Source organism: Lontra canadensis, unplaced genomic scaffold, assembly GCF_010015895.1.
Source record: "Lontra canadensis isolate GAN:19392208 unplaced genomic scaffold, GSC_riverotter_1.0 scaffold225, whole genome shotgun sequence".
In the NCBI taxonomy this organism is placed as follows: Eukaryota; Metazoa; Chordata; class Mammalia; order Carnivora; family Mustelidae; genus Lontra; species Lontra canadensis.
In genome coordinates this window covers 497,670-523,664 of record NW_022631219.1, presented here as the reverse complement: position 1 = coordinate 523,664, position 25,995 = coordinate 497,670, and the positions used below count along the sequence as shown (strand labels likewise).

Genomic DNA, 25,995 nt, shown 5'->3' with positions numbered 1-25,995 from the left:
TTTGGTGAGTTTAGGGAGTGCCTCTTGGTCTCACTTCCAAGTGACAACTTTCTGCTATTGGTAAATGTGGATAAACATGTCTAATAGATTCCATTAAACACGGTTTTGGGGTCAGATTGAGCAGCGTTCGCTGTAAAACTCTAGCTGAACAGGAAGTTGGATCTAAAAGCATTTCCTGGAATGACTTGGTCTTTTTCTTGAGTGGTGAATGTTCTTGGTAAAGAAACTCCGGGACAGTGGGAGATGGGATGTCCTCTGAACCGGATCCTTCCAGTCTTAAATCATTTCGTCAGTTCTTCCTTGGCGGGTGAAGCCTAATTTGACCATGGCAGGGCGCTCGGAAGGGAGGAAGTAAACTCTGAAAATTGACCACTGCCTGCTCTTGGCTAGCGATGGGTTAAAGAGGGAGATGTGAGGTTTTCCCTGATATTTTCCATGTCTTTGTGGTTTTGTTACATAGAATACCAGCTGTATTACCATTTACTTACTATTTTTCTTTAAATCAACTCACTTTTAAAGTTCTGATTTGTTTCGCTGTTGAAAAGGGAGATGAGCAGGTGTTGGAGAAATGTTCATCATTTATTAGCATCAAACTAAGACTTTTCCCCTAAAGTAATTGGAAGGACCAGAAGAAAATCGAAAATGGAATGATATTTGATCCTGTTTTGATTCAGTGTTACTGAGCAGGGAATATTTGTGCCACCGAAAGTTGACCTCCATTGGGTATAGATAAGGAATTCTGCTTAGGGAAACCTTGTCCAGTGACAGATTTTTGACTGCCCTGCTGGTGTTTGGGATGGTGGTAACCACCGACACAGATAGCTTTTATGCTCAAGTTTTTAGACTGTCCTTGAAAACTAGGGGTTTCATAGTAGTGGACATGGGTCTAAAAACGCCCTTATTTCAGATCAAGGCACTGGTGTTTCCTCTAGGAACAGATCACAGGCATACCTATTGCAATCCATGTTCAAAAAAGCCAGAAGATGTGACAGGATAAAAATAAAGGTGAGACACAATAAGATAAACAAGGGACAAGATACATAAGAATTAAAATAAAAATAAGGGAGGAGAGGACAAAGAAGAATTAGCAGCGAGGCTAAAAATGTGTATCACGGTGAGTGTACACCTGCTACATAGGGACGTAAGGTTGTGCATGTCCTAACAGCTCGTGTCACCTTGGTCAAGAAAGAAAACCCTAGCAAAGCCCTGTCAGACTCCCTAGCTGTGGTCCTGGTTCCTGGTGATCTCTGTGTGGTGGCAACTGAAGGAAGCAGCTTGTGGGGGTGAGGGGGTGGGGGGAGCTGCTGCTTCATTTACAGATCAACCAAAAGCTGGAAAAACTCTAGCAAAAAACAGTAACTTTGGCTTTATTTATTTTTTTAAGGTTTTATTTATTTGAGAGAGCACAAGCAGGGGGAGTGGGAGAGGAAGAAGCAGAGCCCACTGAACAGGAAGGCCCCCACTCGGGGCTCCATCCTAGGACCCTGGGATCATGCCCTGAGCTGAAGGCAGCTGCTTAACACCTGAGCCACCCAGGCGTTCCTAACTTTGGCTTTAGAATAGTTGGTGTTGAGCCCTTCTGGCAACAGTTAATTAGCATAATCAGCTCTCCATTTGAAGCCATAAACTTGCACCATAGGTGGTAAAGAAGGCCTCTCTGTATGTTTTGTTCTGGAAGAGGTCTGTACCCAGCTCATCCGAAAGTGGCATCATTAGAAATAAGTTACATAGAAGAAAGGCTAGAATGGAAATCTCTTCTGATCTGTTTGAAACCACTCCCTTAGGAGAACATTTCTGATTGTGACTCATAAATGGTCACAGTACAGGATCTGGATGAGCCTCAGTAGCCCAGGGTTGTGTCCATGCCCTTGGCCTATGACCTGCTCCTATCCGAAGAAGAAGGGCTCCTTCAGAGCCACAGGTAATCTGAGATTTCTGATGGCTCTCTCCCCAGAGTTGGGAAAAGTGACTGGGGTATGAGGTAAAACCCCGATAAAACGTTGGCCTGAGAAACCCCGGCTCATTAAGCAAGTATCTAATCGGTACCTGCCGTCACCTCTTTGGCCGGGTATGGGTGTCACCAATAAGTGTCACCAATAAACCCCCGTTTATTGTGGATGATGGGGCTGCTTGCAGGCAGGCCAGCTAGAGTGAATTTAGCCGTCCAGGGGCAGGCCAGGCTCTACCATGGAAACTGGGGGGTTTCTAGTGAAAGGCAAGTACTTAGCAAACAAGATGAAGCCCTGTGTTTACATCTGGAAGGTCCCCAACGTAAAGCATGCCCTCCCATGAGGTAAGATTCTCCTCCTGCCCAGCGCTTCCAGTCAGAATGCTAGAAGCGAGGGCCATCGTGAGAAAGCCAACCTGAGGGGATTTCCTGTTCCTTCTGTGCTTGCAAAAGCCTTGACTTTGGAGTGTCCGTCTCCTCTTACATAGGGTTTCAGGCCATTTCTTTCTTCAGCCATTATTGAAAAGAATTTTGGCAGATGCAGGGGCCAGATTAGACCCTCTTATCTCTGTCTCCCCTCGGGGACTGCTGTCGAGTTCCCTGTCTCACATGACAGGGATCATTCTCTTTTGGTTTCGTTGGAGTTCTCTGGCACACTGGATTTGATTTGTTGTAGCACATACGTTCCCTGTGCCAAGGTACACAGAGTCTTCTGACTTAGAGGCTTGTTTTATGATTTTTTTCCCCTTAAACTTAATTTATTCTACATATCCCATGGCAGAGCTAAACATTTGCGGGTGTTGGGCCTGCCAGAGCTGGTGGTGTGGATCAGATGGGGCCGTGTCTATACTCGTTGAAGGATGGGAGGATTGCCTCCTTCTGGGGCCCATTTGCAGAGAGCACTGGACTAATTCAAACAAAACTTTTGAACAGACTTACTCACGAAGAGAACCTATGGGATAAATCGATCCTAGGACAGCAGTCAAGTTCTTGCTAGCCTTAGGAAAGCTCTTTTGGACCAGATGGAAGGCCCTTCCTTCCCTCTGCTTGCAGCCCTGGGCATAAGTCTGCTGGGTCTCCTTGGGGGGCACAAGGGGTCCCAGGAGATTCAAGGGCTGAAACGAGCAGGGGGGACTGTGAAGGCTTTTAACCCTCTCTTTGTGTATAAAGAACTCTAAACTTTTAAAACTCCCCTCAGGTGAGCAGATGGAACCATTTAAAAATCCACTCAACTGGGGTGCCTGGGTAGCTCCGTTGTTAAGCTTCTGCTTTCAGCTCAGGTCATGATCCCAGGATCCTGGGATCAAGCCCCACGTGAGGTTCCTTGGTTAGGGGGAAGCCCGCTTCTCCCTCTCCCACTTCCCCTGCTTGTGTTCTCTCTCTCACTGTGTTTCTGTCAAATAAATAAAATCTTAAAAAATAAATAAATAAACTTAACTTAAAAAAAAAAAACAAACACCTCTCAACAATAGGGTTCCCCCTTTCCCAGTACCTGGTAGGACATGGACTTTCAAGGTGTGGAAAAACCTGGATGGAGACCAGCAAGGTATGGTGAGAAATGAGAATTAGAGATAGTGATTCCAGACTCATTCGCTTACTCAGCAGAGATTTGGATTATGGGCGGACCTGGCGCCAGGCCCTGTGCCCAAGATGGGGCCTCTCAGCCCTGTCCTCTCAGAGCGTGGCAGGGCCATTGAGGAAGATGGGTCACATGTATCGTGAAAATCACAAGCAGGGCTAGGAAGGAGGAGCATCAGGACCTGAATGTACAATGATGGACCCAGGCTAAGACTTGGAGGGGGCAGTGGACAGAGATGGCTCTCCTGAGAAAATGACATTTGGTCTGAGATCTGCAGGATGGGTAAGAAGTAACCCAGAGAGGGAAGAAAAAAAGAAAACAAACCTAGTCACAGGGACTTATGTAGGAAAGAGCAGCTAGGACCCAAACTTTACTGCCTGGTGTAAGAATTGCCAGGCAGCTTCTTAAAATCTATCTTTTTGCATCTCACCCTCAGAGAGTCAGAAGTGGGGCCCAGCAATCTCTAGCCCCCCAGGGGATTCTGATGCAGGTCTTTCTGGGGGAAAATGCTGCCTTAAACGTGGTTGGAGAAGCTCTTTCTTTTCAATGTGCCGTTTTTCGCTGGAGATGACTCCAGGCCTCCTTTGTCAAGGTGGATACAGTTAGGTTTAGCATAAATGTAACCCAGCTGCTCAGGGGACCTTGCCAGCTTCCTGGTCATGATCGTTTTTTGTTTCCTTGATGGCAACACCACTGCTGTGGCCGAGGTGGGTTCTTACTTGGGGTGGGGGGGACCTTGTGGGGAGGAGTCATTGTGACGGCCCCAATGACAAAAGTGAGACGGAGCCGGCAGGGTTTCCTCCTTGGTAGAGGACTTTCTCTTTCTTTTCTTTTTCTTTCTTTCTTCCTTCCTTCCTTTCTCTCTCTTTCTTTAAGATTTTATTTATTTGACAGCACACACAAGCAGGGGGAGCGGCAGGCAGAAGCGGAGGGAGGGGGAGAAGCGGGCTCCCCACTGACCAAGGAGTCTGATGCGGGACTCGATCATGGGATCATGATCATGACCTGGGATCATGACCTGAGCTGAAGGCGGATGACTGAGCCACCCAGGTGCCCTTCTATAGAGCTTTCTGGAAGCAGTGGGGCCATGGTCAGCATGTAAGGGTGAGCTGGGCCCCACTAGATTCTTGTCCCCTTTTCTCATCACTGCCTCCAGTGGCACAAGACCCAAGGAATTTAAGGTGACAGGACTGTTACTGGGATTGGAGTCACTGATTAAACTACATTATGCTTTTTCCATCAGCCGTTTCAAGTCTGTGCTTATTATCAGGAGAGAGTGCTGAATGCATTCCTTCTTTAAACCTCTGGAACACTTGCTAACCTCCTTGCCAATAGAGAAAGCAGACCTCAGAGCCTTCTGCAGGCACCAGGGGCTGGATGAAGTTTAATAATTATTTGGTTTTTGTTCTCTTTATTTTGACACTTATCTTCTGTTTAGTGGTACTGGTTTTCCATTTACAATAGCAGTATAAAATTTCCTTTCAAAATCAGTTTTGTTTTCTAAAAAAGAGTGTTTAAAACCAGTAAATAAGAGTTAGGGAGTACAGACGGTCAGTGTCAAGTTTGTGACAGTGATAGATGTGAACAACGGCATGTAGGAAATCTGCACACCGGAAGGAGCCACTGGATTTTCTGTGTCTTTCCATCGTCTTCACAACCCTCCTAGGCAAGAATGGCCATTTCCCCCAGTTTACAGCAGAGATCGCTTCCTCAGGGAAGTAAAGGGACTTGGACAACCTGGTCCATGTCACCACTCTGCTCTCTCAGCCTGCTCCTTGCTGTGACTAGGGCACACAGTGACCACAAATGCTTCTGAGACCCCTCCCCTCCCCTGCTTCCTCTGCCTGGTGCTTTGGGCATTTCCCCTTTCTGTCTGTGGCCTAGAGCTGCTCTCAGAGGAGCGGGCAGGGCTGACCCCACCCTTGGTCCCGGCCTTTTTCATTTCAGCCTGGAGAACTTGGGGTCTTAATTGTTAAGTCACCCACAACCGAGCTCAGGGGCACTCGGGTGGTCTGGAGCCCAGTTTGAAGCTTGTAGACATTGAATAGTTCAATTCTGGTAAAGGCTGACAAGATTATTGAGCTCCTGAAAATGAAAATGGTCAGCGTGTCCCAGAAAGTTCGAGCTGCTTCTGGAGAATCACTTTGTGTGTGGTTTCTGTTCAGAAGGCCCAGCAGCTCGAGTTCCCAAAGCAAGTGATTAGTGGCATAGTCGAGGTCTGATTCACTAGGACGTTTCTATTCTGGAGCAGGAAGGCAGTCTGGTGGCAACCTCAGAAACTGTACACTCCCAGCCCCTTTCAGTTCTGTGGCACCAGCGGCTTCTAGAATCTAGAATCAGCTGGTGCACCTAGCCAGGGAGCATCCGCAAAGCGCAGCGCCTATCTTGGAAACTGATGTCGGTGGCGACAGGCAGCGTCTGCTTCTGGATGTCACGAATGCTGTGGTACCTTGAGAATGTGCTGGAAAGGACACTGGAGTTTTTGTAAGTGGCCATTCATCTTGTCTGTAGAAACCTCAGGCTTTCCTCCCTCCTGACTCAGCTTAGGGCAGCGTCTTCTGGAGCCAAAGAGAATGCACAGCCTTTCTGGAGGGAGAGCCAGTCCTCTACGGGGGGACCTCAAAGAGTATACTTCTCTCTGCAAGTTTGTCACAGTTTGTTCACGGTCGCCTTCCCTTTGACCCACAAGTCGGAGATGTGGGCTGATTTTTCTCACGTCTGCATGTAGTATTTTTAAAAGGCTTCTATTTAAGAAGTGTATTTTCCAGGCTGCTGGTGGGCACTGATGGGCTCTGTTACCTTGGGCGAGTCGTCTTGCTCCCGTCCCTGCATCCATAGCACACAGAGGAGTTTCCTCCTCAGGGTCCTAGAATGCCATGGGGGCGACAGAGGAAGGACAGATGAGAAAGGGATTAGAAAGGGTTCAGGATACAACGCTATTTTGCTTTTCTCTCACTGCTGTTTCAAGTGGTGAGGATTTCATGGTGCACACTGGCCCCGGTGCACATATATGCATGCATCTGGCTTAGTTAGGGGTTGTTTACAAGGAACAGAAATGCACTCAAGCTGGCATGAGTGGATTGGGTTAGGCTCTCAGAATACAGTTGTTAATCACACGGGCATCCAGATTCAGGAAATCAAGTTCAGCTGGGAGGCAGAGGACCAGAATGGGAGTCAGAAATCGGGCCCCTCTCGCCCTCCTGCTTGGGGGCTGCAGTTTCTCATTTCCTTCTCTGATCTCTGCCGTCTGTTTTTGTGACTGCCCCTTCTCGGTCACCTTCATTTTTCTCTGCTTGTCGTTGATCTAGCAAGTCTACTCCTGCCTCCATTTCACCTCCACCACTGTATGTCTAATCAGCGCTGGTCCACCTTTTCCACATCCCTACCGCATTTAGAAAACAATCTTTGTTTGTGTTCTGGGATGAAAGGACAAGGCAGCTTGCCACCAGAGGCCAGGGACTAACGATGGTGGGGGTGGGGGGGCAGTGAGGGCGGGGGGCTCTAGCCACCCTGAGGGCTGAGAGGATCAATATGGTGCCTTCCTCTAACCTAGGCATTACACATTGGTTGGGAAGTTCTGACCGTACTGAATCTGTCTTTTCTTTTTCTTTCTTTTTTTTTTTTAAGATGATTTATGTATTTATTTGTCAGAGAGAGAGAAAGGGAGAATGCACGAAAGTGAGTGAGCAGACAAAAGCAGAGGGGAGAGGCAGGCAGAGGGAGAAGCAGGCTCCCAACTGAGCAGGGAGCCCAATGCGGGATTCGATCCCAGGACCCTGGGATCATGACCTGAGCCGAAGACAGACGCCCATCTGACTGAGCGTCCCAGGCATCCCTGTCTTTTATTTCTTTTTAAAGATTTTATTTGTTTATTTGACAGAGAGAGAGAGCACAAGCAGGGGGAGCAGTAGAGGAAGAGGGAGAAGCAGGCTCCCCACCAAGCAGGGAGCCCTACTCAGGGCTTGATCCCAGGACTCTGGGACCACATCCCAAGCCGAAGGCAAATACCCAACCGACTGAGCCACCCAGGCGCCCCGTGAATTGTCTTAGTACCCAACTTCTAAATTACCAGGAGAGGGTATGACTGGCCTCAGATCAGGTGTACACACCTGCTGCAGTCACCTGTGGCCCGAGATTGGTGCCCATGGGGCTCACATGTCCCACCGTGGGGCTTGGGGGTGTGTGGGGCAAGGACCAGCATCCCAGGTGGAGTGTCCAGATGGCAAGCAGGTTCAGGTACACAGCAGACTCCTTTCCTCCCTTGAAGGCAGGGACCTTTGTCCTTAGTCTCTATATCCCTACACCATCTGGCACAAATACTTGGTAGGTTTTCGATGCTCAGTAAATGTCTATTGATGAGTAAGCGACTAGGCATATGCGTGGTATAGATCTGAGGTTACTCTGAGCGGCGTCTTAAAGTGTGATGCTTGATGTCTCTAGAAAACTCCCTCGGCCCCCGCCCCCCCCCCACACCCTTGGCCATGTCCTGTCCTCGAACACTGCTTCGCCCCAGTTCTCTAGCACTCCTAGCGACCAGGGACATTCTTGCTGTTTTCTTCTTTCTCGTTATCATCTGAAGCCTCAAACTCAGAGTCGTTAACCAGCGAGGCCGGCTGCCTATTTCTTCTCAGTATGAAGCATTTGGAACCAATTGTGCCATGGCCCCTTTGAGTTAGCTGTTTAGAAGTAAAACAACACACACTAATACTTCATTGTAAAAATGTCTTTCCGGCCAATATCTTGGACTTTTGTGTTTCTGTGGAAACGCCCATCTGTATTTCCTGCTTGGGTTTTTTGTTTTTTGTTTTTTTCCTTTTTTCCTCCTAATGGCCAGACATTAACCTGGCGAATAACTACTATGTTTTTCAAAATTCTGCTGATGTTAAGCAAGCGGCAGCAGTTACCTTTGGAGATAAGAAATCAGCTTTCAGTAATTGGACATAAATTGTTGGTGGCTGACATCCTGTTGAGAGTGACAGAGACTGCAAAGACCCTCTGCTTAATTAACGATTTCATCTCAGCGCCTTCACTCACCCTGTTTCATAACAGCTCTGTTTTAGCATAGAGATGTGGGTTGACGATGTTTCTTTGTAGGAATTGGGGAAATGTAATACTTTGGTCTGCATTTACTCCCATATTTCTTTCTATATTGGATGTGGAGCTCTTTTTTTGTTTTGTTTTGTTGTCCTTATTCTACATGAATCACTTGGATGCATAAATTCAAGGACATTTGTTTGCGGCTCTCATACATCTGTCTTGAATTTCATCTTTTCCACCCAGTCTTCTACTTTCCAAACAATTTACCTCCCTCTTTCTCTCTCCCTGCTGTTCCTCCTTTCACTGTGGACCCTTTCATTTCAAGAGCTGGCAGAGGGGACCCGCGCAAGCCGCAATCCATTTCTATATAAAGGCCTTGGGGGGCATGGTGATCACAGCTTCTGAAGACAGGACACGACTCCTTTCACTCAGGACACAGCTGTTCCATGGCAGGGTGACTCCTGCCGCTCCTCAGAGCCGCAGCAGAGCCTGCCGGGTTCCCGGTGACATAATGGCGTTCCTGTCACGGCCCAGTCCAGTCCAATTTACGGAGCACCTTCCTGTGCCAGGCTCTGCGCGGAATGGGCCCCAATGACTGTCCTCTTTGATCTCCCCCCAACCCCGCCACCAGACTGGGAATTTCTCACATCATTGTAAATGTTTCCTTCCCTCCCCTTGTCGTTTCGCCCAGGCTCTGCTGGCCTTCCTGAGGCAGGAAAGTGGTAACAAGGGGTTTAACTGGGCACTTGGAAAGTTCTGCCAAGAAACAGAGCTTTCCTGTAGCCAATGCGGGGCGGTGGGGGGGGTTGCACAGCAAAAAAAAAAAAACCCAATGAAATAACAATCAGCTAGGAAATGGAAAGGAGTGCTCTACTGAGTGCCAATGGCCCCGCCACGGATCAGGTACAAACAGTGCTGAAATGCTAAACATTTCTGTAATTCGCACAAACCACACTTCCTGCCTCTGTTTTCATCTCAGGAGTGGACGTGGAAACGCTCCACCTGCGCTGCCGGCCTGTGTGTCATAGCACTGGGGTTTGGAGGGGTGATGCCGTCGCCGTCCCAATCGACTGGAAGCTGTGGGAAGTTTCCAGCCTACTGGCCTGATTTCTTTTCGGAAAGCAACTTATTTAGTAGCTGTTTAGGAAACTACGGTGAACATGGAAAAAGCAGACTCCAGCTCGGCCTGTGTTTCATGCCGAGTCTGTAGAGTCACATGCGAGAAGCTGAGAAACTGCCTCTTTCTTGGCCTGAATGTCACCGTCGTCACCATAATCATATATGGAGTGCCGACTATATGCAAAAGCAACAGGAGATTTTATTACCCTGGAGGGACGCGTCTAGTGAAGGATACATGAACCTGTCTTTTGATTTTGAGCCCTGTGAAGGTGACGGGAATAGGCCTTCTGGAAGGATGGAATCCCCTCTTGCTGTTGACTTGGCAAGTCACTTCACAGCCCGAAACTCCCTTGTTTCCACGGTGTGCGATGTCTGCCTCTTTCTCATTGGAGCTTTCCTCCGTTGTACGTGGTTCGGGGGGCCTCTGTCATGTGCAGTGTTCATGTTGGTTGTGTCATTCTAGTGCTGAGTGAGAGTTAGTAGAAAATCAGAGCCTGGAGCTCCAAGATCATGGCTTCTCAGCACCCCCAGAATGGAGGAGGCTTGAGGGGAGCCCTTTTGTCGTGTCTGGACCTTGTGCTAACACCATCACAGTGGTGGTCGTCAGGGGCAGGGGCGTATTCTGTTTTCAGATGAAAAAGGCTTCTTAGCATGGATTTTTTTTCTTTTTTTCAACAAAATGAAGCAAACCTTGCTAACTTATTTTTTTGCAAAGTCCCTTGGTTGGATTAGTTGAGGTGAATTGATGGTGTCTGCCACCTTCCAACTAAGGGCGAGGAATGGAGAGATAGAGTCCTGCCCTGACAAGCAACTTCCTCCAGCAGAATTGCCACATCTGCAAGCCATGGAATGGCACTCTTCCTTCCACACGGTCCTTATTTCGAGAGTTCTTTTCTTCCTTTTGTGTTTACTTGCAACCTTCTGCAAGGTCCTATAAAAATCTGGTGTGCAGACACTCAGGATTTATTTCTCTGTGGTATGAACTCAACATTCTGGGTTGAACTGGTGTGGTGACATGTCTCTCAAAGGAGGTGGCAGATCGGGGATCCCAGTGTTCGAGTAAAAATACACTGCTCAGAACGAACGTGGGCCAACTTGAACTCTTTCCTGATTATATCAACAGAGGAACCTCAGTGACACAAGCTGCAGAAACCCCAGCTCTGCTCCCTCATCCCTCAGGACCCTGGAGCCATTGCCTCTGGGACCAGGACATGGTCTCTCAGATTCCAGACCGACTCTGGCTCCTCGTCCTGTCTCATGGGCAAACTCCCAGCCTCTTTAATCCTTCTCCCTCTATAGCATTTGGCCCTGGTCTGTTATTACTAGCCACCCTTTTACTATTCCAAACCATTTTGCCCAACTAGAGGTTTTTTTGCACCAGATGGGGCTTTAGGAAATCCCCCTGTCAGCTTGTGAGAGCTACAGCATGGGGAAACAGAACAGCCTTTCCCTCCGTCTGTGGTGTCGGCCAGAAAGAACTTGGCAGCCATATGTTCCTTTGTACTCCCAACAAACTGCTCATCTCCTGGCTTGTTGAGTCATTAGGGCAGGAAGTTGTATAGCAGAATCAACGAACCTCTTTAATTAGTGTTACAAATGATACCAGGTTCCTAGGTTCCAAGCGTTGAGGAATGAGATTCTCCAAGGCCACAGGGAACTAGAGCGACAACGAACTATGGGCAGAGGAAGGAAAGAAATATTTTGCATTTCAGCGATTTTGAAAGGGTGAGAAGAAAATACTGACATTTTTGTGTTTATGTTGGCATCATTTCGAATCTTAATAATTTGTTGTTGTTGTTGTTGTTGATTGAGGCTGATCCTAAGGTGCAGCTTTCTGAAAGGAAGTTTGGTGACAGAGGTGGTTGGTGAGTGAGTTCTGAGAAGGAGGGAGGAGGAGGCCGCCGGGCTTCAGCTCCCTGCGGGCTTCTTCCACTGCTGGCTGCATGTGGGATGCAGCCTCCTTCCAATGCTCTTTGTCACCAGACTCACAAGATGGGGTCCCACTGCCGCTAGACCCGGGTCCCCAAGCTGTGGGGGCCACTCCTTTTTTACTTTTTAATTTCTCATGCCCACCCGCATGGCCACCATCAGCCCCCCTTGCACCTCAGGTGCTTGTGAGCGTTTCTTAGTCAATTTCTGTCACTCCACAGAAAGAAGGGTCCACAGACTGGGGGCCAGCCTGCAGTGTTGTCTTCATTTCCATGAAGAAGGGGAGTTGTTGCCCCGCCCCAAGCATCGTTGCTCGGGAAGTAGAGACTCCTCTGCTCTCCCTTCCTTTGTCAGGCTTGATCTGCTTACCTGCTGGCAGAAGTTCTCTTGTAGAATATTCTCATCCTGGGTCCCAGCGGACCAGGGCTGCTGAGCTGTCCCAATCACCCAAGTCCATGACTCCCTGTGAAGTGCTCTTGGCAGTGTGACCGCGTGCAGAGCCCTTGCCCTCAGTGGGCTTTCCGACATACAACCTGGAAGGGCACACGTTAGACGTGTCCTCATGTGAGTGCTTGCTGGGGGCCAGGGGACGTTCTGAGCACATACATGCGTGATTCTCCCAGGAGATGGGTACTACTGGACTGTTTCGCCATTGAAGAGCCAGAAGCTTGGAGAGACCAATCTGGCCGAGGCAGCAGAGCAAACGTTCCAGTGGGTGCTTTCCGCGCCCAGAGCCCGAGCGCGTGCTGGCCACACTGCTTCCCACCTCGATGCAGTAAAGCCGGGGGGCTGCCAGAATGCAGCGATCCCCTGGGAGAAAGGATTAAGGGGTAGTGGTTGGTTTGTGCCCAAGACCGAGTGTGGCCCTTCATCCTGGGAACCGGCCGTGCATTTGACAGTGCGCTGGAGTCACAGGATAAGGCAGAGGCTGGCTTGCTGTGGACAGGTGTGGCGTGTGCTGGAGGGCTGGCCGCTGCTGAGGAGAGACAGCTCTTGGATAAAAGGAAGCGCCATACCATTCCAGCACCTCTCCAACCAGGGTCATGAGCGATTTCTGTTGTAAAAGAATTCATGCAGAGCAAGGTGAGACTCACAAGAACTTAAGTCCGCACCGTGCCAGTGAGCGACCGGCATTCCCTCACTCCGTCAGGCTGTCTCCTGGCCTGGTTCCCCTACCTGTGGGTGCCCCAGATGCTTCAAGGCCAGAGAAGTCGTTTCCTCCACCCGCTCCACCAGAATAGGAGCCAGCAGCTGACCTGGGCACTAATAAACAGGAGTTGGGGTGTGGGTGGTCACCACATTTTTCTTCCTCTGCATCCCCTGAGATGCAAGCCTACCTCCTGCACCTACCTACCTTCCTTCCTCCTGGCAGTTGCCATGATCTGCCCTGGGCCTGGACAAAAGTAGTCATGGTTCCGTCTTTTTTTTCCCCCCCTTTTTTTTTTTTTTTTTTAAAGATTTTATTTATTTATTTGATAGAGAGATCACAAGCAGGCAGAGATGCAGGCAGAGAGAGAGAGGAGGAAGCAGGCTCCCGGCGGAGCAGAGAGCCCGATGCGGGGCTCGATCCCAGGACTCCGAGATCATGACCTGAGCCGAAGGCAGCGGCTTAACCCACTGAGCCACCCAGGCGTCCCTTCCCCCCTTTTTAAGATTATTTATTTATTTATTTGTCAGAGAGAGAGAGAGAGAGCGCATGAGCAGGACCAGGGGGAGTGGCAGGCAGAGGGGGAAGCAGGCTCCCTGCTGGGCAAGGAGCCCCATGTGGGGCTTGATCCCAGGATCATGACCTGAGTCAAAGGCAGACGCTTAACCAACTGAGCCACCCAGACGTCCTGTGGTTCCATCTTCTTCTTCTTCTTCTTCTTCTTCTTCTTCTTCTTTTTTTAAATTGTGGTAAAACAGATAAAAGGTAACATCTGTCAACGTACTCCTTTTCGGCTGGTAAACTGTTAAGATTCCTGAAGGCAGACCCAGTATTTCACCCCCGTTGTTTCTGTCTTGCAGAACTTTGATTCATGCTGGGTGGCAACAAGAGCCAATATTGGATCCCATAGCCCAGCTAGGTCAGCGATCCGTTGGTTAGAAAACTTACCGTTCTGATATTTAGAGTAATGAAGGATCAATGTTTTAATGTCACTCCAACCCAGTCTTGTCTTTTGTGTTTAGTACAGCCTAGAGTGGCAGAGATGATCCCAGGAGGGGGTGTGGCGTGTGTAAGGCCTGATACCTGTGTCTGCGGGAAGCAGGTGGACGTGTTCTTTCCTGAACCTCACACTCTGTGACCCGTGGGGCATGGACCCTCTTTGTGAAGGATATGGTGAAGGGAGCATTGATCATCGCTCCCGCTTCATGAGCGCAAATCCTCGAGGAGGACTTTGGTTTCTCGTCCTTAGCCTGGCCCGTCCACCTGCCTCTTTCCCTTGGTCTCACCTGCTGGTCAGTTCTCTGTGTTGGCTTCAGGGAAAGGAGAGGTAGGAAGATGAGGAGGGTGCAGGAGTCCAAGGCCCCATCAGAGAAAGGGAGAAGAGCTCTAATTCCACCAGCACTTGTTTTGAACAATTTATTCTTCAATTTAAAAAGCCTTCTGGGCCCCCAACTGTCCCAGGGCACTGGGAAGAGTCTTAGACGTCAGGGGGCCCTTAGCTAGTGGTTAGCTAGGCGTCTCGTCTGGCTGGCCCCTCCACAGTGTGCCCTCCCTTCCAGTCCTTCATCCCACTCGGTCACCCATCATCCATTGAACACATAACATGTGTCCGGGCGTGAACTTGGCCAGCCAACAGCTGTACCAGGCTAAAATTTCAGTCACAGGACAGATCATTCTGGAATCATGCCTCAGGAGCAAGGTTTCATCTTACCTCTGGGACAGGGTTCTGCTGGAGCATTGAGAGTGATCCTGAGATGACAGTAGTGACAACAGCAACAATAATAGTAATTGATAGTAATCACAGCAGCTAACTAACCCTCTAGGACCCCATCTGTGCCGGCTGTGTCTAAGCACTTCATGGAACATTATCTAAATCTTCACAACATCTAGCCAAAGGTAGAGGTATTGTTATCCCCATTTTTTTTTTTTTAAGATTTTATTTATTTATTTGTCAGAGAGAGAGAGTGCACACAAGCAGGCAGAGTGGCAGGGAGAGGCAGAGAGAGAAGCAGGCTCCCCACTGAGCAAGGAGCCGGATGTGGGACTTGATCCCAGGACCCTGGGGTCATGACCCGAGCTGAAGGCAGAGAGAGGCTTAACCCACTGAGCCACCCAGGTGCCCCTGTTATCCCCATTTTGCAGATGAGAAAACCAAGAGAGAAGTGAGATAGCTTGTCTAAGGTCACCAACCAGCAGGTGGCCAGAGCAGAATTAGATCTGGGCCACCCTGGGCTCCAGAGCCTATGCTAAGTAACCTGCAGCCTTATGGGCTGCCTCCATATTGTGTGTGGAGGGCTTCTTTTCTCTCTGACCGTATAGATAATGAACTTTAGTAGTGTTCATTTAGGAAGGGTGGGGACGCTTTTAAGGCTTTGTGGTCAGCACTTGGTGGAAGGGCAGGGGCAAGCCTTGCCTAAGAAGGCTCTCCGACCTTGCCAGGGAGCTTGCTGATGAATCTTACATCTGTGTTAGCTTTGGGCTTGATCCCATAGATTTGCAGCAGCTGTTGAGAAGTAAAAACTTGGACCCCCAGTCAAGTGCAAGGCCCAGACCTCGGAACGAGAGGCAGATTCTGAGTCACCCTCCAGAGTTGGGGCTTCTCGGAAATCGCCAGGTTGCATTTCCCTGTGGCATTTGTGGGTCCTGACAAATCCCTCCCCGTGTGTCAGAAGCGCTCGGCTTTCGAGCAAGCCATTTTGTAGTTTGCCGGTTCCCAGCCCTGTCCCTTTTGATATTTGCTTCATTGTTTCGTGGGTCACTGGAGAAGCGTTCCTGGCCGGCATTCCTAGGATGATAGCTCCAACCACAGCCTCAGCTTTGCTAACCAGAACCAGCCGCCAGCCGAGGAACGGGAACTTTCAAGTAATTCAATAGCCCATTTTGTCATCCTTGTTGATTTCTGCCAAGCTGAGCTAATGTGGTCTCCTCTGCCTTTTTTTTCCCATCTCGTCTTTGTTGCCTTGCTTCTGAATCCGGCGAACTAGTTCTAAGCCCTTAGATCTCTGAGCTCAGAGGGTTTGCTGCGACCTCTTCTGCCCACGTCACCTGGCCTCTGGGCAGCTCCGAAAGGAGGTGGCACAGCCAGTCCGACTGTCGTCGAAGTGAACTTGGGGCGGACGTTTGGCCAGATGGTCACCCGAGACAGGGCAGGCACTGGATGTGAACATCACTCCCTTGTCTCCAGCTGCAGCCATGCCAGCCAGGGAGGCCCTGTCCACGTGCTGAGGTTGCTGGGAGCCTTTTCTCTCCAGTGTCTGGTTCAAAGGCTGCAGGAGTGGGGGTGGGGCACAGCCAGCCTGGGGTCCTCCCTCCTCCCCAGCACCTCCGCCCCAGGCACACTGCGCTTGACCCCACGGTCACCTGCCACAAGGTGAGGAGGCCAAGCCGAGAGTCCCGTCCGAACCACACGTGTCACACGTGTCACATGTGTCACACATGTCGGAGTTCTGAGGAGCGAGAAGAGCAGAGTCCATGGAGTCTACTCAAAACAATTTCCAGATGCCCCTTGAAAATCTGGAAGTCCAAAACGGAAGTGGCAGGCAGAGGAGGGAGGTGGGGGGAAGCCAACAGACCTCATAAACCTGGCCTCAAAATAGGTATATGTTTTGCAAAAGATTCTCATGGCAAAAATACCACCTCGACAGAAGGAAATCCCGTTTTCCGGGGAGTTCTATATACAGTCCACAAACTATGTGGTTGATTGATTAACTTTATAACAGAGCTGACAGGAAATTTTTTTTTTTTTTTTAAGAGGAAACTTACAAGACAAGGGGGCAATAAGCATAAATTGGATGCAGATACTAGTGACGTGTCCCATGTGTACCGTGCTTTGGTTTTCACAGCGTCTCCTCCCCCGTCACCTCACCTAAGTTTAAAATTCGTCCCGACGCGTGGGCATTACTGCTCCAGGCAAGCAGGCGTGACCCGCCCAAGCTCCAGGACCGGGTCTCCTACTGACGCCCACTGAGAGGTCAAGGCCGGGAGGTGAACCGGGCCTGCTGGCACCCATGTTCATTCTGCATTGCCGGATTTCCTCCCAAGAAGGAGGAGCTCTAAGAGAGTGAGAAGGCCCCGACTCTGGTTCCCATCTCTGATGAAATGCTCTAATATCACACCAGGGAGGAAGAGGAACTCCTTCCTTGGGGATCCTTAAAACTAAGTGCAGTCAGGGGCACCTGGGTGGCTCAGTCGGGTAAGCGACTGCCTTTGGCTCAGGTCATGATCCTGGAGTCTCAGGATCGAGTCCTGCATCGGGCTCCCAGCTCAGCAGAGCGTCTGCTTCTCCCTCTGAGACATCAGGGGGCCCTGTCTCATGCTCTCGCTCTCTCTTTCTCTCTCTCTCTCTCAGTAAATATATGAATCTTTAAAACAAAGAAACAAACGGTGCAGTCGGTGCTTAGTCCTGGGTGGTTCTGATCTTTAGCATCGTGAAGGCAGAGGATGAATTGGAGGCCGCGGGCAGTAGTCGGTTCTGACAGAGTTCAGGAGTGTAGCAGCAGCGTGGGACCAGGATATAACCTCCCACCCTTCACTGTTACATCATCTCAGAGTTTAGGCAGATGCCGATTTTTATTAGAGGGAGTTTTACAGATGGGGCAATATCATAGCTCTCTTGGTTGAATCAAGGTCAAGCCATGCCCTACGAGGTACTCCCAAGATGGTGGAGGTCATCACCTGGGGTCCATAGGCCACTTGGGATCAGACAGGTTGACCAGCAGCCCTCAGGGAGTTCACAAAATCTGTGAAATGACACACAGACTTTTTTTGTGAATGCGCATTTTTCTCCGGGGAAACAATCTGTAGCTTTTATCCTCTGAAGTGTCCACGACACCAAAATGGTTATGAAACCTGCTTTAAGAGGCCTCTTTGGAAACCGTTAGTGGACTTGAGATGTCACACACACTTGAAAAGACACAGAGGTGAGTCTTGGGATCATTTCTTCAAGCTCTGGCATTTCTCCTTTCCAGTCAGCATAAGAGAATCATCAAAGAGGACCTCTGTGACTTTTCTAACATAAGGTCCACTTTCTGACTGAGGTATCAAAATGGACATCCTTAGAAAGATCATTCCCGTGCCTTCTGCACCGACTCAGAGCAGGGCGGCCGTGATGCTGCAGCCCCAAAAGGACGGGCCTGTGCAGTCTGCACATCACCTGTGAATGCCGGAAGTTCCTCAGTAAATCGTTGTTCTATAAAATTATACCATGATGTATTAGTCTACAGAAGGATGGACTTTGCAGTGTCAGAGATGAGTCTAAAAGCATTATTACTTTCCACCGAACCAGTGGGCCTTTATTTGGAAACAAAAGATCCAACAACTGTGGATAAAACATAAGCCAAGACCTCCTGTCTCCCCTGAGCCCCAGTGAGAAAGAAAGGGGGGACATACCTAGTAAGGAGGGAGGGAACGGAAGGGTTAGGGGGATTCTGGAGAGGTTTCTTACCTTTCCAAGAAGGATACTGAGAGAAAAGAATGATTTCTGATGATTAAGGGTGGGACGGAGGAAGGATGTTCTAGTCCTTCTGCCTACAGGAGAGACCCAGAACAAATTGTTCTTTTTATCTGTGCGGAGTGGTGAGACAGCATCTTTGTTCTTAGAGTCTTAAAAAGTATTGTACTAATGCCCGTAGGGTATCCCCTGGCAGGCCAGCCAGCCCGCAGGTCCCCCTTTTATTATGTCAACTGGGGAATGGCCCTGACTCACACTGGGTTGGCTCAGCTTCTAGGCGTTAGGTTGCCTGGGTACCAGAAGCTACCTGTCCTTTAAAAATACCTAGCCAGGAGCCAATACTTGCTTACATTTCAAGTGCAATGTGGGTGCCTCTATTCCAATCACAACGAATCTTCCATTTTTATATTTCAGGCTCACAGGCTGCAACTTACTTTAGGGAACAGTTGGGCTGCCCCCTAAAGAAGGTCTGTAGCCAGATGCTCTTTGTTTGTGGGAGCCCCAAGGCCTAGGAAAGATGGTAGCTGGGATCCCTTAATAATATGTGTGACCAGGGAAGATTTCTTCTAGGAAGCCAAGGATGGTTTAACCTTGCAGTTAAAGGCTACTAATGAAATACATTGCAACAGATCAAAAGAATAACCCTGTGGTCTCCTGGGTGGCTCAGTCGGTTAAGCGTCTGCCTTTGACTCAGGTCATGATCCCAGGGTCCTTGGATCCGGTCGCATGTCGGGCTTCCTGCTCAGCGGGGAGCTTGTTTCTCCCTCTCCCTCTGCCTGCCATTCCCCCTGCTTGTGTTCTCACTCTCTGTCAAATAAATAAATAAAATGTTGAAAAAAAAAAAAAAGAATAACCATAAAGTAACCATCCATTCCTGATCAAAAAGTTTGGTCAAAAAGTTATGGGAGGCTATTTTTTTTTTATTGTGGTGAAATAGACATGACATGAAATTTACCATCGTAACCGTGTTTAAGTGTACAGTAGTTCAATAGTGTTATATATATTCACATCAATGTGTAGCCAGTACCACCATCCATCCCTGTAACTCTTGACCTTGTAAAACTGAAATTCTTGGGGTGCTGGGGTGACTCAGTAGGGTTAAGTGCTCGACTCTTGGTTTTTGTTCAGGTCATGACCTTATGGTCGTGAGATCGAGCTTATACTCGCTCACGCACACGTTCTCTCTCTCTCTCTCTTAAAGAAGTGAATCAATTTTTAAAAGACACTGAAACTGTACACCCATTAATGCCACATTTCTTCCGTCTCCACTGTCCACCAGCCCCTGGCAACCACCATTATAATTTCTGTCTTTACGACTTGGACTACTCTAAGTACCTCATGGAAATGGAATCACACAGTGTTTGTCTTTTCATGACGGGCTTCTTTCACTTAGCGTGGTGTCCGGAAGGTTCATTCATGTTATAGCATGTGTCAGAATTCCCTTCCTTTTACAGCTGAATAATAATCGTGTAAAGAATATCTCACACCAAGGGCTGAAATTACATGATGGTAAAAGATCTATCCATTACGATCAGGTAGAAAAGTTAGAGATGCTTGCTACTTACTCTTCTGTTCTGGAAATTCCAGCCAATCTAGTTCTATAAGAAAAGGAGATAAATGGTATAAAGGTTGAAAAAAGAAGCTAAAGTTACCTTTTATTTACAAATAGCATGGCTTTCTATGCAGGCTCCAACGTGCTTTGAAGTAAGAGTATACTATACATTCAAAAGTTAGCTGTTTTTCCAGCTCTTTCTATCTGTGATCTCGATCCCACCTTCTGGCCTACTCACCAGCTTTGTTCCTGGATTTTTCCTTCTCATCAACTTTTTCCTGATCTGGATTATTCCCAACAGCATATGTTAAAGTATCTCCCATCTATAAAATATCCACCCCCTGACCTCATCTTTAAAATATCCTCTCTCTGACATCATCCTGTTTTTTTCCAGCTACAGTCCTGTGCTCTGCTCCCTTTACAGCAAAACTCTAAGGGAAAGTCTCTATAGTCACCACCTTAGCCTCTTATCTGCCATTTTCTTTTTCCCTGTACAGCCTTTCCTCTAATTATTGTCCTCTGCTAGGTGTCTTGTGTTGGCAAGCAGACTCAAGTCTGTCTGGTCCCCCTCCCACTCCAGGTGTGTGTCCTGGACAGAGCAGCACCCAGTCCCTCCCTCTTCCATTCCCTCAGTCTTTCATCCTTGCATCACTGACTTCTTGACCAGTCAAGGTCGTGAATAACCTTGGTTGCCATATCCGCTGGTCAGTTCTCTGTCCTCATCATACTCAATTTCTCAGCGGCATTTGACACAGGAGTCTAATCTCTCTGCCCCAAAACATTTCTACCACCTGCCCTTTGGGACACCAGAGTCTTCCTGTTTTCCTCCTCTGTCACTTGTCACTCCTTCTCAGTCTTTTGTGGGTGGCCCCTGTATCTGCCTGGGAGTGCCTTTCCATCTGTAGCCGTGTCCTATCCTTGGAGAACCTCATGCAGGCCCGTGACCCTTGAGAGCATGCAGGCAGTGATGATTTCAGATTTATATCCTGCTCTGTCTCCTATCAGGGGTTTGTGCTCAAATGCCATTTCTTCAAAGATGCCTTCCCTGATCCCTCTCTAAAGTAGGTACCACTACCCCCCTCAGCATGCCTTTGCTCTTACCCTTCTCTTTTTTCTTTTATTCAAGTATCTGAAATTATTGTTCTAGTCTTGTTTGTTTTGTTGCATGTCTCTCGCACTAGAATAGAAGCTCTGTGAAGGCAATGACTTCATCTGCCTTGTTCCTTCTTGCATCTTTTGTGCAGAGTTAAGGAAGGAAGTTAGTGCTAAGTTAGTAAGTGCCAGTTAGTATCTGTTGAGTGCATTTTAGCACTTACCAGTCACAAAAAAATATGGGGAAGAAACACTGTGCTTACAATAGTGAGACATGAAATGCCTAAAGATCAATGAGTAAAAGATAAGCAACAAAAACAAGGCTTCATTTCTTCCTGTCAAATTAAAAAAAAAAAAAAAAAAACCAACAACAGAAAACTAACACTGGTGAGAATACTGAGGAATGGACTCTCTCGTTGACCGCTGGTGGAAATGTGAAGCTTTCCCAGCTTTCATGAGTGGTGAGTCATGGCTGATTTTTATCTTAACTTTTATGGTTTGCTACATTTCTCATTTTTTCCAATCATTACTTTTCTTTCCCAGTAACTACTTTTTAAACCAGAGAAGTCACTTCATCTTCCTCCCTGCCCCCTTTCAAGCTTATTAACCTGGCTGGATCCTCGCACTAGCGAACTTTCGGAGCTAAGCCCGGCAACGGGATGGTCTTGTTCTGTCATTGAACTTCTTCTAAAAATGTAGATGCTGCAGCCTCTGTCAGGTTTCTCTGGAATGATGCAGCTCTGGGCAGTGCGAACGACGTGCAGAGTCGCTCTTGCTCGAAGGGCTGGTTCCGGAGCCCACTGCGAAGGCGGGGCCCAGCCAGTTGGAGGTGGGGTCCCACAGCCTTTCCTGCCAAGACTCAGGTCTCCACAGACAGGGGAAGCCCTCACACTTCTCAGTACATACCCCGCCCGACTCCCTCGCTGCCCGGGATTGAATTGAAGACAGTAATCTGCTCTGTGCAGCCGGACTGCTGGTGCCTGCTTCCCTTGGACACATCCGTGCCCCATTCTGCCAATGCCCAGGCGGCCGGCCCCCCTGCCTGGGCCCCCGGCCCCCGGAAGGGAGGCTGCAGCTAAATCACCAGTGGGCCATTCTTCCATTTCCCCTGGTTTCTTTCTTCTCTGGAGCCACCTTGGTAGTTGGACATTTTGTGTAATTATATCGCTCTCTGGGCTTGGCAGTCAAGTTCCAGAGTGCCCAGTGGCCCACCTGAATGGTGTTCACCCCGATGGCTGGGAGCACAGGAAGGGAGCTGGCCCCCACTCAGCTCCGTGTCCTGGGCTGTTGGCACAGCCATCCTCAAGAGCCTGCCAGTAGACTGTGGGTTGGTTTTTTTTTTAAAGATATCATTTATCTATCTGACAGAGATCATAAGCAGGCAGAGAGGCAGGCAGAGAGAGGGGGGAAGCAGGCTCCCCACCGAGCAGAGAGCTGATGCGGGGCTCGATCCCAGGACCCTGAGACCATGACCCGAGCCGAAGGCAGAGGCCCAACTCACTGAGCCACCCAAGCGCCCCGACTGTGGGTTGTTTTAAGTGGCACCGAGAACTGAGGGCTGGGGCTGGCTCAGGATGCTGCTTCCCCCGTGTTTGTGGGTGAGTGGCACACACGGCCACTGCCGGTGTTCCAGGTGCGGGAACCCGGTGGAGTGGGGAGAGGGCCAGACTCTGGCTACTTGGTCTTCAGTTGAATACCCTTGTCCCCTCTCCTTTGGGGCTCAGGGGGCACAGCAGAGCCGGGGAAGCAGGGGAGCGCCTGCCTGCTCAGAGGGTTGAGAGGCACCGACAAAAAGCCTCCCTTCCTGCCTGGGTGGGACTCAGATGCCCCTGCCCTGCCCCAGGGGGGCCCATGAGCCCATGGGCCTGCAGCTTCGCTTGTTGGTTGATCTGTACTTCAGTGTGTTCTGGTTCGTTCACCGCTCGGGCCCGAAGCGCAGAAAGGACGCTGCAAATCGTGCGGCTTTAACCACCTGTTTCACTCTTCTTCTTACAGCTTAAACTTTGGAACAAATACCGCATTTCCAACATTCCCTCACTAATATTCCTAGACGCCACCACCGGGAAGGTCGTGTGCAGGAATGGGCTGCTGGTGATCCGCGATGACCCAGAAGGTAGGACCTTGACGTGGCCATCCCGGACTCCCCGCTCCGTCCCCCTACCCTGACTCGTCCCCAGTGGCAGAGAACATGCAGATGAAATGTCTATGAGCGGTTTACTCGGCGAGAGCGTATGGCCATGAGGAAGTTACAGTATTCTCCAGGTCACGGTTAAGATTTTTAAAGAGATCAGAATGTCCCTGCTGGGGGCTTTAATTCATGGGCCAAAAGAGATGGAATCAGAAAAGGGAAGTTCGGTTTTGAGAGCTGAGTGAGAAGCCATGAGAGCCCGGAGACAGACTTTGGTGCTGTGTCCATAGTAACTGTCACCTTAACAATTAGAGGCGGACTCGAAGGTTGTGAGCTTTTTGTCTTTTTAAACTCTCACCATCGCAAAGTCACAGTCTCTGTGTCGCTCTCGTGCCCCCGGAGGTGACTGACCTCATTTCTTGGTGCTGCCCAAGTCCCACAGCCTTGGCCTTGCTGACTGGCCGGGTGAGCAGCCGAGTGCTTACTTATCACTGTCCTGCTCACCGGCTGTCCGAGCTCTGGTTCTCTCCCTGCCGCACTGGAGCCCTCAAGTGTCGTGAGGTCTTCCCTTCCTCACTTCCTGATCAGAGAATTCAACCCTGGTCATGGATTCTCCTGGTAGAAATTTCACCTGCTTCAAAGAACAGCCCTCAGTTAAAACCCAGGCCTGGTAGAACCCAGTCTTCACTTCCTCAGATCACACACACACAGACACACGCGCACACACACACGCACACACATTCTCTCTCTACTCTGAGCTGGTTAAAAATGCAGAGTTCCCAGCCCCACCTCCAGAGATGTTGGGGTCCCTTTGTTTCGGGGTGGGCTAGGCCCCTTGCATTTTTAACCAGTTTGTGCTTCTCCCATCCCCCCCACCCGAGGCAATTTCTGAGGCAGTGGTCCGCGGACCACCCCGTGAGAAAACACTGTTCTGTTGCTCTTCGTGCCTGGGGCTTACGTGTCATCAGAATGTAGAACATCTGGGTTGAGTGAGTTTTACTCTTTCCTTCAACTGGATTTAATTCTCACTGGGTTCCCCGGGCCCCAGCCCAGACCAACCGCATCAGAATCCCTGGGGGTGGGCCCCAGGAGCATCGTATTTTAAAACTCCCCGCCTGATTCTAAAACGCCGTCAGAGTTGGGAGCTGTTGAGGTTCCAGGGCTGGACTTGAGGAAACTCCACGAGGCAGTGATTCCCCAGCCTGGCCCAGCATCAGACTTACTGGGGAGTCTCTTTGGCTTTGTTTTGGACATACCTCTTCAACCTTAGCCCCAGATCCCAAGACTCAGAGCAGGACCCAGGCTTCCATAACTTTCCAACCCCTCACCCCACCCCGTAGACGGGCCCTGTGATCACCTGGGTTCCTCGGAGGTAGGTAGGGCTCTGCCACGAATGGATTCCACCTATGTCCCTGTGTTTTAGCCCCAGAGTCTATGCTTGTGTTTACAAGTACTGTTTGATGGTAAGGCTGTCGGGCCGTGCCTCTCCGAGGTCTCTTGGGCCAGAGGCGGTAAGGAAGAATCTTAACAATGTTCTTACCATCTGTTGCCTGTTTTCAGGTTTGGAATTCCCTTGGGGACCTAAACCCTTCAGGGAAGTCATTGCAGGGCCCTTGCTTAGGAATAATGGACAGTCCCTGGAAAGCAGCAGCCTGGAGGGGTCTCATGTGGGAGTCTATTTCTCCGCACACTGGGTGAGTGTTCAGTCCAGACAGAAGGGAGCGGGGATGTTGCCACCAGGGCCCATCGTGGTGGGCTCTTGGAGGTGTTACTGCTTGGGCAGGTCTCCCCAGTGTTCTTACTTACTCCGGCACCTGACGCATCGTTGGCATGCTATGGGCGCTTATTATTATGAATGATGATGGCAGCAAGAAGATGACTTCTTTTGACTGGTCTGAAAGGATAGTCTTCCTGACCCGTTCTGATGAGGCTCCCAGCAGTCTCTACGGGGGGTTTGTTTGAACTGCTGCCCCCTGGCATGCCCCGTGTGGGTGGGAGGCGCCCATGTTTGTTTCTGTCCCTTGAATAAGCTGGGTTTTGCTCTCCCAGTCCTACTTGGTTCCTGCTTACCCGGTCTCTCTTGGCAAGTGGCTGGGAAATGGGAAGGCCAGACCCAGCGTCAGGCTACAGGATCCCCCTTTCCTCTTGCAGTGCCCACCCTGCCGAAGCCTCACCCGGGTCCTGGTGGAATCCTACCGGAAGATCAAGGAGGCAGGCCAGAAATTTGAGATCATCTTTGTTAGTGCGGACAGGTAACGTGAGCTGGGGCAAGTGGCCATGTGGTTCCCTTTTCCAGAGGTGGTTAACATGCGTTTCTCTGGCCTTACCATCTCACCTCCCAAGGGTAGATTGTGGAGATGGGGGTCGGGGAAGGCTTATGTGGGATGATTGGCAAACGGAGAGATATATTTCAGATTTCTTCGCACAACTGTCTGAAGGGAAGCCGAGAAAAATCTGTCCTTGCTGTAAATATTGGGGCCTGTTCACTTCCAGCCTGGGTCATTAGAGATCAGGATTTTCTGATGTGTTCAGCGTTTTGGATTACGATGAAAGGGCTTGGAAGGGAAGGATGGGAAGGAAAGAGCCAGAGTTTCATGGAATTTGACACCTGTCTGGGATGGCTGTGCCATAATTTCCCCTCACTCTGGCCACGTGCTTGGCCTTGGGACTGTCCTAAAGACAATAAGGGTGAAGTCTACTTCTGGAGCATGTCAGGTCCTTTTCAGTGCGACTTCCTCTGCCACAGGCCCTCTTGTTGGTTTTACTCATCAGTGACCCTCCTTCATCACAAAACCCCAGCTCCCGTTCAGACCGAGCTACCAGGTGCTCCTGCTTCTTAAGTCCCTGTTCACAGAACATTCTCCAGGATGCCAGCACACCGAGGGCCTTCTGTCTCTTTGTTTTTGTTTTTTAAAGATTTTATTTATTTATTTGGCAGAGACAGAGATCACAAGTAGGCAGAGAGGCAAGCAGAGAGAGAGAGGGGGAAGCAGGCTCCCCGCTGAGCAGAGAGCC

The 25,995-nt window shown here is 49.6% G+C and overlaps 1 protein-coding gene across 1 annotated transcript in view; it reads left to right on the top strand.

Moving 5' to 3' along the window:
- NXN (nucleoredoxin) overlaps positions 1–25,995 on the top strand; it is a 148,580-nt gene that overhangs the window by 99,767 nt on the left and 22,818 nt on the right. Inside the window, exons 2-4 of the mRNA XM_032849371.1 lie at positions 22,848–22,965; positions 24,541–24,674; positions 25,132–25,232. Of these exons, the coding sequence (XP_032705262.1) occupies positions 22,848–22,965; positions 24,541–24,674; positions 25,132–25,232 (353 nt within the window). The remainder of the gene's footprint in view (positions 1–22,847; positions 22,966–24,540; positions 24,675–25,131; positions 25,233–25,995) is intronic.